The 14360-nt window shown below is 41.0% G+C and overlaps 1 protein-coding gene across 1 annotated transcript in view; it reads right to left on the reverse strand.

The window, feature by feature from the left end:
• Positions 1 to 4734: 4734 nt before the first annotated feature.
• The window catches only part of LOC308070476 (uncharacterized protein), a 44884-nt gene continuing 35258 nt past the window's right edge, over positions 4735 to 14360 (reverse strand). Inside the window, exons 15-18 of the mRNA XM_080404424.1 lie at positions 12986 to 13089; positions 11469 to 11552; positions 7745 to 7873; positions 4735 to 5810 (exon numbers count right to left, since the gene is read on the reverse strand). Of these exons, the coding sequence (XP_080260550.1) occupies positions 7769 to 7873; positions 11469 to 11552; positions 12986 to 13089 (293 nt within the window). The 3' untranslated portion in view covers positions 4735 to 5810; positions 7745 to 7768. The remainder of the gene's footprint in view (positions 5811 to 7744; positions 7874 to 11468; positions 11553 to 12985; positions 13090 to 14360) is intronic.

Genomic DNA, 14360 nt, shown 5'->3' on the forward strand with positions numbered 1-14360 from the left:
TATCCTGGAAATCATGCACTTACCATCAAGGACCAACCAAGAGGATACCATGGCAGATGATCAGGCAGGGCATGGGAAGCACAGCACTGCAGGAGCTGGGCTAGAAGTCTTCCTTCAAATCCCCTCCAAACTTTCTAAGGAAAGCAAATTTATCCCAGAGTACCCCAACGTTGTATAATTAACTACATGTAATCTAGAACTTATAGATGAACTGCAGCCACCTCTGGGATAGAAAAAGATCAAGTTTTTAAAAATATTTTTCCATTAAGTTTGAATAATTTCCTGAATGTGTCACTGAGTAATTTTTAACCAGACCTTTCTCATTCTGTCCAAGCAAAGCTGTCAAGAACAATAAATACCTGTTTTCTTGGTTGTAGTGAATGCTTCAAAAAGATGCAAGAAAGAAAACAATATATATATTTCACAGCCAAGGAATCAAGTCTATCAAATGCACAGATTTCTCTCCCTTGGGCTGGTGGGTGTCTTTCCCAGGTGACAATCTGCTGTCATTTTTTTAACCCTCTTTCTTAAGAAAACGAGGCTCCTGAGCTCACATTCTGTCTTTTTCTTGGGCCTCAGGTAATAACTTCCAGAAATATTAAACTCTGCAAAAAATTGTGACCTCTCCATCTTTTCCATCATCAGAGATATTCAAAACCCCACCAGACAGTCTTGGGCACCCTGCTCTGGAGTAAATGACTTCCAGAGGTGCCTTCCAGCCTCCATCACTTGTTCTGTTAAAACTCTTTTTTTCTCTCCTGCCCTCTCCAATGAAGCTATCAAAATATGTAAAAGAAATAATATATATATATATATATTTAAAAAAAAAAAAAACAACAACGGAAAAAAATTAAACAAATGTCTAAACAATAAGTACTTCTGAAGAGTTAATAGCATTCAGTAATCACTCTGAGGCCAAAGTACTTGGCAAGGGTGTCCTTCTCTGAGACTTCCATTCCAAAAGTCATTTCTTAACATGCAGTGTCCTGTTTCCCAGTGTTATGCCATCCCAATCTACGAGATTTTCAGCCTGAAACATTGGCTGTCTTTCAGCAGACAACAAAATTTCACTGGCTGCCTTGCACTGAGCTTTCTCTATGGCTGCTCAAAGTTTTTCTACAGGATATTAAGGTTCACCTTGATGAACTCAAACAGCTATCTGAGTCTCAAAAGATTCAGGTGAAAAAGCTTGAACACAGAAGCTATTTTCTGCATGTATTCCAGCCCTTTGAGGAGGGTATCAGAACAGCCTCCCTGCTTGCAGAAAGGGAGAGATAAATTGATAGAAAGGATTTACTCACCTAAAACACAGGTTCTGCATAACTTTTGTGCATTTGGTCCCCAGAACTGGATCCAAAATCTGGGTGTAGTCACCATGTTCACAGAAATCAGGGTCTGGGGTTTCTAGCTCTTCAGCCTATAGTCAAAAGCCTTTTCTTTGAGACAGGTAGATATGAGGGCTGGCCTCTCTGCCAGCGGTGGTTCTGTATTTTAACCAACAGGTTTTGATAGAAAAATACACAAACGTTTCTTGAAATAGTGCCTGGCCCTTAAGTTTCCTCCTTCCAACCGACTGTCCGCATCTCTGGACAGTCCTGTGCTATGCACAGCTCAGTTTAACACTTGACAGTTTTTGCACAGCTGCAAGGGGAAGAGGTGGGAAGGACTGAAGTGAATCACAACTGTTGTCTGAATTTCATTCCCTAAAATGTCTGTTTTGCCCAGAACACCCACGCAGCCTCAGCACAATCGGTGCCTTTACAGGAGAGGCTGCGAGAGCCAGAGGATCATCCGTCAGCTTGGCGTGCCACAGGCTGGCTCCGCACAGCTGCTCCATCAAATGTGTCTCTTCAGCTTGGAGAGCAGAGTCATCGCAGCTGGGTTGTCCTTTAGCAGGGCAAGTTCAGTAAATCCGTAATCAAAAGGATTTTGGTTGGGTTTAATTTTCCTAATCAGCTTAATTCCTGACAACAAAGTGAGACATCAGATTGCTTTAAATGGCAAGATTCCAAATAACAAACCAATTTAAGCATCAATGACAGCAACTTGGGATATTATCTAGGAATTATTTACTGTCTGAGACAATTTCCTGTTTTGAAATTGAGTCAAGCAAATTTCTACTTATAAAAACATCCTTTCAGACCAAGTCCTGTAGAGCTTGTTCAGGAAAATTTCTAGGAGCTACAAGAATTTTGGTATAAATATGCTCAGATAGTACTTGATCTTTATGGACAATAACCTTTAGGGTTATTTTCTTTTTGTAGTGAGCAAATGACATCACCATAGCATACAGCACCAGTTATCTATCCTTGTGCAAGCAGAAAAGTCTCAATTATTTATGTTTCGAAACACATTGCAGCATTTTTAAATTGCATCCAGAGACTTAAAATCTGCACCTGAAACCTTTTGTTTCAAATGTCTTATTTGTAAAATGAGCATAAAGCAATATTTACCTACTTCATAGTTTTCTGTTGTTTAATTACTGCTGACTGTCCTTGACTAAAATATTCTCAATGGGCAAAATTCATCCCTGGGTAAACAAGCAGCAAGTGTAAGGCTTAAGCACATTTAGCAGTCCCTGCAATCATTTCAATGTATACCCAAGGAAGTGCAGTCTGCTGCTTAGACTTATTGCATCAGCTGCAGTAATATGCTGTGCCATGAAATACTCAAGTTAATGCTCAATAAAATCTTATTTGCACAAAGTATTCATACCTGCATGAGCCCGAGTTAGAGCTGTCATTCAAAGGCTCTTCCTTCTTTGTTACTTCGGGAATAAAGTAGATGGTTCAACTTTTGGTACTTTCTACTTGGGCAGTGAGCAGCAACAGTGAAAAGATTTGCATTTAGTTTGGTAAGAAAACTTAACAGTCGAGCATTTTGGCAGTCTGGAAACATCTTTTAAATCAGGGAATGAAATCTTGGTTCTATGAATATCCACAGCAAAACTTCTGTGAGCAATGCAGGGAAGGATCTCACCAAGAGCTTGCTGAGTCCCTGTTTGAGTCAGAGCACTTCAGCACTTCATCAAAGCAGCCCCTCAGTTTGATTTTTTTAATATATTCTTCTTTAAGGCGAGCAGCTTGATATTAGTTTGTGGTTTTGAGTCATTAGCAGCACCTTCTTAAGCACAGGAGTGAGTATTTTCTAAGAATACTTTCAGGCTTTAGTGGTACAGTGGATGCCCAACAGGTTCCCTTTTAGAGACCCCATGTTTTTATTTGCTTTGTCTAACACAATTTTTTCTTCTCCTACAATCGGTGTTTTGTATTTGAAAAGCATTAATTCAAACTAGGAGACCATCATACATAAGTGACTTCAAAGCCTTTATGCATAGAACACCTTCCAAGTGACCACAATTTTGATTTTTCTTTTATAAAAAATTCATTTATAAAAATTAGCAGGTGCACTCTGCCTGTTGCCCGGCAGTTCAAATCAGAAAGGAGAAAAAAAAATAAAAACTGGAAAGAAAAGGATAGCCATTGCCCTAGGATATAATTGTCCGTTTGTGAAAATTAAATTTTTCCCACTGAGTCTATTGCTGGACAATCTCAACTCTTTACATTTTTTGGTTTGAAGAAACTCTGGGAAAATTTCTACCTCTGGGGGAAAATATTTGTATTTCAGACAGCGAATTCATTGAAAGCCCTTGTGAGTGCTGGTACACATGTTACACTGGCCCCTCTGGGGGCTCAAGTCAATGCAGTGACCCGTGCCTGTCCAAGCTCCATTTCTTACCGCGTTTCTTGGGGCAGATCTGAGCACACTGAGACACTGGGCAAATGGATAAAGCCAGGGATTCCCATCTGGAGCTCCAGTCCCAGAGTATGGGGCTTCTCTCAGGCACGCTTTTGCTGAAGACAGCTCACGTCTAATATGAGATCCAGAAATCAGCTTTCCTGTCCTCACTGAAGTGGCACACATAGCAGCAGCAGTGTGAATTTTAAAGAAACACACTATCGAAAGAGAGATGATCCTCCTGGAGCAAGGGGCCCTTACACAGCTGAGCTGTCACGAAAGAAAAATCAGGGCAGTGTCCGACCCACAGCCTTACTTCACACAACCAAATATTGGTGCTAACTTTACTGAGCACAACTACTCATATAACATCATCATTACGCTTTCATATTTCATAATATGCAAAACATCAGCTTTCTGGGGTTTATAGGGAAACAAACAACCCAGGTGTAAAAATACTAAAGTTCCTGCAGGTTGCTACTTGCCGGAGTGCTCCCAGTTGTATTTGTTTCCACAGACTGAAGGCTTACCTGACACTGTGACTTTTATGACTACAGGTCTGCAGGATAAAACCGTCAGCTGCCAAGGGAGGGTTCCAAGGACATTGTCCGCACAGACGCTTAGCGCTTGTCTATGCAATTCCAAGTAAACGTTGAGGTCTAGCAATTATCACTCTATCTCACTAAAAGTTAGCAATGCAGTTGACTCTAGGAGACCCAGTCTTATGCAAAATAATACTTGGGAAAAAAGAATGAGATTGGGAACAAGGTCTATTTATTTACTTTTACATATAAATCAGGAGACCTCTGAAACTCACAGGCACTGAAGGAATAGCTTGTTTGAGAAAACTTAAACATGTCTCCTCAGTCAGCTCCCACTCCATAGGAAAGCTCCGTGCTCTCTGAAGGGGCTAGAACATCTTGCCAAGAAGGTATTTGGACATTAATTTTTTAAATTAATGCTTCAGGATATTCACACAAAGACACAGATATCAACTACTGTGTAGAATATATTTTTAATTGGAAGAGGCCATGCCAGCTGAGCTATAAAACAAGTACAAGCTGTTAGATATAATAATAGAGAAAAAGTGCTAGGGGAAAATAGTGAGTCATGGAAAAATTAAAAAAAAAAAAAAAAGAAAAAGAGAGAGAGAGAGAGAGAAAGCTAGTTAAAGGAGACTTCCCAGGACTCCTGAGCTAAGGTAATGGTAGAAAAACATGAAACTTATCATGACCATCACGAATACTGTTCAGGGATGCAGGGATCTTGATACCATGGAAATGGCACTTGTATTCAGGATTATCTTACATGATTCACATATAAATGAAGATGGTTCAGATTTTGGAGCAGTAACAACGCACATCAAAAACTGCAAATGTTGTTTACAGTGCACATACATGCACTGTATACGGCATTGTGATATAGATGCAAGAAATTAACAAGGAATTTAATTTTCCTCTTTCTGTCAGAAGTGAGTGATGCAAGCCTTAGGTTCTGGTACATAGATAGCTGCCACTGATTTCAGCGTCAACCAGATGTCACTGCTCTGACGCTGACTTGAGGCAAATGCAGCCAACATGTTTTCTATAAAATTAAATCCCTTTATTTGCATCTGTAAATAATTTTCCGTAAAATAAGTATCAGGGGTACTAACTTTGCTATTTGCTTTTTATTTTATTCCTTTTGCCTGAGAAACACAACTGCGTGTCCTTAACTGGAAGCATAGTCCTGACAAGACTGTTGAGAAGCCAAACTGATGCACTTTGTTAGCGCAGACCTGCAAGAGCCTGCGGACGGCAGCACCACGGGCGGTACAAAGCCGAGGGGACCCACTGGGTGCTATGCTGCTGCTGCAATGCACAGCTCTAGCTCAGCACCCTCTACCTCACACAAGACAGTTTGTATACATATGACAGGTAGGCGCCTGGAAGGTGATAGTGAGCATACCAAATGCATAGTCTGTTGAGCCTCTTCCTCAAAGATCTCAGGCATCCTCTAAGACGAGGGGTGGATGGAAGGCAGAAGTGGAGCAGCGGCATTCACAGCTGGGGCCAGGTTTGCTTCTCACAGAGCTGGAACAACAGTTGTTTCTTTGCTCATCAGTGCACTCACTCAACGCCTGATGCCACCTCTTGAAGGCATCTCACTGGGGTTATCATTCACTGGTCTGGAACGAGGTGCTGCCTGCTCAGTGCACATTTTGGCCAGAGCACTCCTTTAAATAGGAGGATTACAAGGATTTGAATCCTTCAGGGCAGGATTCCCTTTCCTCAGTGACTCCTCGAAATACAGGTGGGAACTATCGTTTTAAAACAGCACGTATGATCCCTGCTCATTTCTTTGACACAGAAGTTGTACGCTCCTGCCCTTGGGAGCGGATTTGGCTTCCAAACAGGAGCACCCCTGGAGGGCAGGGGTTCAGCTGCAGCCCCTCAGTGGCTTTAGAGAGATTGATGTGGAAAGAAGCCCTTGCCTTTGTGGTGGTGGACACAGCTGCAGGAATGCTTTGCTGCCTTTTCATACAGGGGTGTGCTGCCAGTCCTGGCACAGCAGAAGTTAGGAGCTCCCAGGAACCGCAGCCTGCAATGCCCTTGAAAGTACTGAAGCCAAGACAAGAAAAAAATCTTGGGCTGCTTCTATCCCTGCTTTCCAGACAGTGTCCAAGAGTCTCTGTATTCCTGCTGGTTGTCCTTTACCATCTGACATGACCAGCACTAAAAATCTACACATTGCAGCACCCACCTGGTGGGTGTCTGGGTTCGTTACGGACCTTTCCCTAAATCCCTAGATGTTCAGAGCAGTGCTCATGTCTAGAACAGCAAATGAAACACTGGATATAGAGAATTTTTATATGCCAGCCGAGAGGGGGTTGTGATAATGTAATTTTTAGATGTAGGTGCTTCTAAGCCTTTCAGAGGAGTCAGCCCTAACTCCTTTTAGCGCTGAAGTCAGAGAGTGTTCAGCATTTCTGTCAAAGCCCAAACACTGTGAGACCTGGGCAGTCAGACCTAAATTAAGTCAGGTAATACACTTTTTCTCAAACACCGTTTGCAAAACTGGTAGAGAAAATGCCAAATTTTGTCAATGACATTTTAGAACAATTTTCTGCTTTCAATGTTAAGTACATCCATTTTGTCTTTGCATTTATAGGTCTCCTTTTCTTCTTGTATATTTGAGCTCCAGATAATTATTCTAATTAAAAATATGTAAAAGCAAGCAAATGCAACAGAAGTATTTTCTCGTTTGAAAACTATGGATAATTACCTCCAGCATCCATTACTTAGATGCCCCATGACGCATTTTTATTTTGTTTCTCTGATATTTTTCTCTTCTTTTTCTCTTTCTGCCAATGCAAATCTTACATATTGATTGACTTCTATAGTATTTTACCTGAATGCATGACATTAGCCATTAAAAGCTCTATTTTACTGTACTACTCTGGGGGTGGCGGGAGGGGTACACAAAACAGCCAGCCAGACACTTTCTCAATTATGTATTAAGGCTGCAATGCTTTAATACCAGAAAGACAAACAAGAATTTTCACTAAATATTCTCCTCTGTGGGTAACAGCTCCCCATTTCTTTATAAAACTTGTAAAGTATCATTTAGAAAACTACAGCAAAAGTAATTAAAAATCAGATGAACATGCACGAACTTATTCATTGACAATAATAGCTAAAACTCAACTCATTCAGAAAGTTGGGTATCAAAGGATAAGATTAAAAAGAGAAATTAAAAAATGTTAATAGTGCCTCCTTTATAAATATACAGGCATCTCAAGGTACAAAAGCACATACATCAGAAAAAAATGAGGGAGAGACTTATAAGTGATCTGCAATCCTACAGGTCAAATAGCACTTACAAATTACATATTATAAATTTAATATCTCTCAAAATCAAGGTACACTGTGTACAGACTATATGCCGTCTATGTGCTATTTATTAGTAGAGAAACTTTCAAGCCAATTAACTTAAAGATTGTTTTCTGGGCTTCTCTTTCCCTCACCTCTTTGTAAGATGTGTGTTGTTCTTATGGTGCGACTTCAGCACAGGCCTTCCTAAACTCACTAATGAATGAAGATACCCAGCCAAATAGCTCCTGAGAGTCTAGGTCTTGTGGCTCCCCAAATTTTACCTGTAAATTTGAAAGAGAAGAATATTTTAAATTAGTATAACCAAAAACTAATCTAAACCATGTCCACTATCTTAATGAAATTAAAAGAGCAAGACGAAAGTTAAATACCTTCATTAATAATAATATTAATACTGCCAAAAACTTAGAGCTAGCTAAAATCTCCAGCAAGCTGAGATGCAAACCATTCCAAGTAAAAGTGGCCCCAGGAGTGGTCACTGAATCACCTCAGTAACCTGCGTTTCTGTATAACTCAGTCTCTTTGGCTGAACTACAGATCTCCAGCTGAAGAGGAGAAAAATCAGTAAATCATGACATTTTCTGGCTCTGCAGTTTGTTAGATAAACCCATTCATAAAAGGAAATGCATACATTAGGGGAATGGTTTACATTCTACAGTAGGCACGGTAGCAGCACGTTCAAGCCAAAAAGTTTTCCTTTTCTGTCATTTTGCTTTGCAAACAAACAAAACTATTCACAGGGAAGCAGACATTTTGGGGAGAAGAAGTAATCTGTCAGAGAGCCGCCTTTCCTTGTTCTTTACTTCACCTGAAAACGGTGAACAGATGGAAAGTTTTTGAAAAAGACATGAACAATATTGACATTGTGTCTGCTCTGCTATAAAAACAGAAGTGAAAGGCAGTTGTACCACAAAGTTCAGTACTAAGAGAGCAATTCCTGCATTAATTAAAATCACTTCCACATATGTTCTCCAGTTCCAGGATAGGAAAGGATTTTTGATATTAAATCTGTTGCTAAGGTTTAATTCCAGAGGTTTGTCATCATTTTCAAAGATTCCCCCTTAATGGGATCAATGAGTTAAAGAACGTAGCTCTGCCTGCAACCACTTTCTAATTGAGCAGAACAAATTTCAAGAACGTGCTCCAAAAGCCTCATCAAAAAATTTCAAAAGGCATCTTGTGCTACGACAAGTTGTTATCTTGGCTGTAAGTGAGAGCTGCTCTGTACCAGGGGGATACAACTCTCCCAAGGCCGAGCAGTGATGAAGTTGTATTGCAGGATTTCAGATCGCAACTGAAATACACCAAAGGGTTTGGACAGGTACGTGTCGTTACCTACACGTGTTCACCTGGACATCATCTACCCTTCTTAGGAGCAACTCTGCCTGCAAATCAGCAACACAGTAAAAACAACCACTTGCATATAATCCCATCACAAAAACTTTAACATTAACCAGTGACACCTGATTAATAGTTTTGCTTGTTGTCTTCCTAATTGCACCTCCTGGGTGCTCCAAGCCCTTGATCTTTGGCACGCCTCGCCACTCACCCATGGTGTACCATCAGTTAAACAGTAATGAGAGAGGCATTTCCTGGAGCTAATGACCATCTGTGAGAAGTTGATAGCCCACAGCTATACCACAGGCAGCTATCCCCAATTTATTGTTCATCCCATAGAAGTGTCACATGCCAAGGTCATTATTGACTTTATAAGCAGAATATAAAATCATAAAGGTAGGCCTGTGGATTTTTGTTTTATGTGAAACATGATCTCCATGGCTACCTACAACACATTTCCAGATGAAATATTCCCCCAGGTAAGCTGGTTTATTCCTTCCTAGTGCTATTGAGATGATAGTCTGGTCTTTGATCACCCATCCTATCTTATGTTTGCTTTACATTTTTGCCGCTTTATAAATATGCAAAAAGATCTGCCTAGAAATGACATTATTCAGAAGAAAAAAAATCCATTCTAAGGGAGAGAAATATATTAAATGCCTAACTTTAGAGAATAATGGGGAAGGGATGGCAAAACCAGTTGGGTTAAAACTTGAGGAAACTTCCACCTACATGGAAAATGAAATCCTCTTCAGATGCAAATAAGAGCCTCAGATGAGAGTTTCCAACAGAAGAAAGGCAAGGAAAGAGCTGCACGCATACATGTGTAGCACAGCGTCACCTGTGTAATGCCTCCTGGCTGAGGGTACACAGCTGGAGGGCAACCGCCTGTGCAGGAGGGGTATGGCAGAGGTGCACATTCAGGAGGGCACAGCCAGCACTCACTGGGCATGACACCACATGCAAGCAGGACCAGCCACGCAACACTAATTCCCTGCTGAGGATGACTTTTAGGTAAAATGGGTCAGATTCTTCAATACCCCATGCAAGTGCCCCCTAGCCCAAGGTTTTACAGCACAGATCATCTCATGTCTAAATTTGCTGCATACTTTTCAACCATTTCCACTCATCTAACTTGATTGTAAATTCTCTTTTTTTCACTATTTTTTCCACCTTTTTTTTCTTCTTGCTTTATTCCAGTCCTGCAACCTTTTTTGAAGGCCTGGTACAAACTTCTTGGTCTGTGTGCTACATACAAATTTGGCTTGCTACACTGAGGTGTTTTTCCTATTTTTTTAAAGGCTGCAAGAGACACAAAGAAATACTGCACGCTGGTGCAATATTGCTTTTAGTACATTAGTAATTAAATTTCCTTGGTCAAACATCTTGCTAATCTTCTGTCTGTTCAGATAGCTCCCCAAAGGTCTTCCTGGCTGCATCTTCTGCACAACATTTGCCTGTCATAAAACTTCTGTACTTTTAATCTCTCACCCCCATAAAAAAAGAAAAGAAAAAAAAAAACACACACACAGAGAACAAAACCTACAACCATCAGTTAAAACCACGTCCTAATCACAAGACCAGGAAGCAGTTATTCCAGTTTCAGAGATTAGCACTGCATTTCAGCAAATCTGTCCCTTTCCTTAAAGCCTCCTAGTGTGACTATCTGCCAGAGAATACTGTTCCCATAGCAGAGACCTCCTGAGTTTCTATCACACTCCAAGAGCATTGTACTAAACGAGGAATGTACATGCTATGTTGTTAAAAATTGCAGCGTGGAGCTTTTATCATTCATTCTGGTGTGACCCTCTGACCCAAAAAACATTTTCTAGTGTATTGGACCTAGATGGGTTGCTTCTGTTTAGAGGAAAAAATGATTAAGAAAACTAGGTGCTTCTCCAGTGCAAGTGTGGGTGAATAGAACAGGAACAAACAAGAACAGACGGTTTCTTTATCAGAAATCTTCTGCTGGAGCTTCCTTTCTGCTCTGCTCATTTAGAGATCTGTGCTGCTACTAACAACTCTATCCCAGTGTCCCTCCCACCCGAATACCAGTAGCTAAATCAGTGCCCTGGACTATAAGCTTGTCACTTTAAGAAACCCTCAGCCCAAGTAACAGATTTGCAGCTGTCTACCAGCCAAAGACACCATTGCTAGTAGGAACCAGAAAACACCGGGTTTTCTCTAACGTTTTCTATAACGCATTGAAAACATTCAACAGTTACACTCAATGAATTTATAAAGTTGATGAACGTCCACTTTTCTTTTTGATATTTGGGCCACAGACTCTTTAAAAAGCAGGCTGTAAGACCTCAAGAAAAATAAAAGTCAGATTTTCATTCAAAACTTTCCACCACTGTTAGATGTTATTTCCTCCCCCCAGTTTCTGCGGACAGTATAACTGTAGAGCATGTGGAAGTATGGGAAGATCTTGCAGTTCTTTCTTCCCCCCCCCCCCCCCTTTATTTTTCTATAAAGAAATGTAGATTTATTTGCATTGCATTTAAATATGGTATGTACCAGTATGTTGCTATAAAGCTTCTTCATTTCATCACATCTTTTTGACAGCTGGGATAGATCCCCTTCATATTTCTGAATTAAATCCTGTAAATAAAATAAAACTTCTTAATTTGGTATAGGAGCATAATATTAAAGCAGGAATTAAACAGCAGTGAAAACAAGATAATTCAAGTCAAAATTTTCATGTCACAAAAATTTCACATTTCACAAAAGATAAGCATACATCAAGTGCACAGATTTCCTTGCAAGTATTAAGACATCAAAGACCAAAAAAAAGAAACATCAACGTTAGAAATTTTTTTTACTCTATCATCCAATGACACTACCTAAATCTATTAAAATGGGCAGAACTAGATAAACATCATAAGGTCCCAATTTCTACCCGCATTTGGCATAGTCGAGCCTTTCTGCATGTGGAACAAACACTCCCAGTTGCTGGTTCTTAAGGAGACAGAAACAGGGCCTTAGAAACTTAACTTTTGAAATAATTCTTAATCATGGTTCCTTTGTAACCTATGTGGTTTTGACAATATGTATTGAAGCAGCACGCTGTTGAGGTATTCCAAGGGAGAACGGAATATATGGACTGAGCAGACGCTGGCACTACCCAGCGCAGAGGGACCCGGGGCAGCAGAGATGAACACGTGCACACCACAGAACGGGGAATGCCTGCACTGGAAGTAGCCCTGTTCACAACCAGCACAGCAGTGCCATCGAGAATCAGTTAACTTGTCTGTACCTGAGAAAGCCCTGTGTGTGACTCTGCCGGCTCCTGGCCAGAACTGGGCTTCCTACAGCCTGCTCAGCTGCCTCTCAAACCGTCACGCTCACTAGCATGGGCAGAATCGTCTTAGACCAACCTGTATTCACAATTCAGGCATGCCCTTGGGTGGTCGCTTTTCCTAAGTAACAAGTGATAGGAGACAAGAGGAAATGGCTTCAAGTTGTACCGGGGGGATTAGGTTGGATATTAGGAAAAATTTCTCCACCGAAAGGGTTGTCCAGCATTGGAACAGGCTGCCCAGGGACGTGGTGGTGGTGTCGCCATCCCTGGAGATATTTCAAAGATGCATATGTGGCACTTGGGGACATGGTTTAGTGGTGGACGTGGCAGTGCTGGGTTAACGATTGGACTCGATGACCTTAAAGATCTTTTCCAACCTAAATGATTCTGTGATTCTCTATGTTATTTTCCTTTCTGTCTGAGGACAGAGAAAATTATTACAAATTCATATATACTTTAAAGTTGCTATTATTCCAAAGTGCTTATCATGGGCAACCGTGGGGCTACCTGGTCCTCATCCACTCCAGCCCATTTGCCTGTGAAGCAAAAGCAAGAGATGCCAAAATTCTGCAAAACCCTTCCAATGCTGCAGCTTATAGTATGAGACATTATCAAAGGGGAATAAAAGGCCACTTTCCCTCAGATGCTCCTGGCTCTCTTGTCAGGGCAGGTCTCAGCAAGCAGATTACTCATCTTTTACCTCCAGCCCACAACAAGGTTATAACAACGTTACCTTTAGTTCCTTGCAGAACTGTGACTCCTGGGGTGTTGCCTTGATTGTCTTGGGTTTAAGAAGCCGTCTCCACTGAATAATGTTTTCCAATTCTTTTTTTAAAACTAACAAAAGAAAAGGAAATGAGAAATTTTACTAGCATGCACTTGTGCCCAAAGGACTGCAAATGCCTAATCTAGGACACCTGGAAAATTTAGGAAAATATGGGTCTATAATATATTCATCTAGGAATATTAATTTCTGTTTTGAAATAGAAATCCTAAAAGAGGCACGGGGCTTATGGCAAAAAGTAGTACGTGATGACATCACAGCAACCACAGAATAACGAAGAGGTCAATAGTATGGTTATGCAGCAGCTGAAAATCTGACTGTTCCTAGCTGTGAGCATCAGGATTAGCAATGAAAATAACATTCTTCAACCCTATGTTTTTCTGTAGGAAGTTCAGGGTTCCTTTAAAGATAAAAGAACAACAATTCTACTCTATCTAACAGTAAGAAATCATGTCAGTTGGCCCTAAGCACTACATTGGGACTGCTACTGTGGGAGCTCTTGTGGTGTGAAATGTGGGGAGAAGAGGATACAGCCTTGGCTCCAGGGCTTTGGTCCTGAACTGGCCCAGGCTGCAGTCTGGTATCCTCCTCCTCTTGTGCTTCCAGCAAATGAGCTCCAGGATGTGCCTCGAAACACGGGGTGAGAAAGGCTGGTTCAGTGGCATTTGGTCCATCTCTTTCCCTCTCTGCCCTGCCGGATGGGACTCAGAAGATACAAGTGACTATGCTGGCCCCCATCAGGAATCCACGGAGGGAGGAGGCCAGTCAATCTCCTCAAGTTCCCAAGATTCACCTCCTTTGACAGCTCCCAAAAGTTTCTGGTACTGTGCCCATTGTACCGCTTTACCCATGACTTTCCAAAATTGTCTTTAAAATATTTAGTGATTTTGAATTGCTACCAACACTGTCCCCAGTGAAGAACACAAGTGACTGAAGGTAAATACTGTTATTTTTAGTTACTTATGCCTCCTAAAAAGTTGATTGGAATTTCTAGGAACAGAATAAAAGCACACTTTAGTAGCCTCAAGCTACATGCCTGGCTGACTCCCAAAGCCCAGCAGAATAGGTACAAGGGTTTTTCAAAGAGAAAGCTGAGAGCAACTGTCATTCAGGTATCAAATGTCAGTCAGAGGCTGAAATATGATATATTGGTCTGTAGTTACAGTTAACACCCATGCCACATTTTCAAAGGATAGATTTTTATAAACTTTCAACATAACGCAAGTCATTTTCATCCACACGTACACCTTCTCTATCAGCTCCCCAAGGGTTCAATCCAAAACCCATAGAATTCACTGGTCAGCTTATGATACCGTTCAACAGC

Source organism: Falco punctatus (assembly GCF_963210335.1).
Source record: "Falco punctatus genome assembly, chromosome: 10".
Taxonomy (NCBI): domain Eukaryota; kingdom Metazoa; phylum Chordata; class Aves; order Falconiformes; family Falconidae; genus Falco; species Falco punctatus.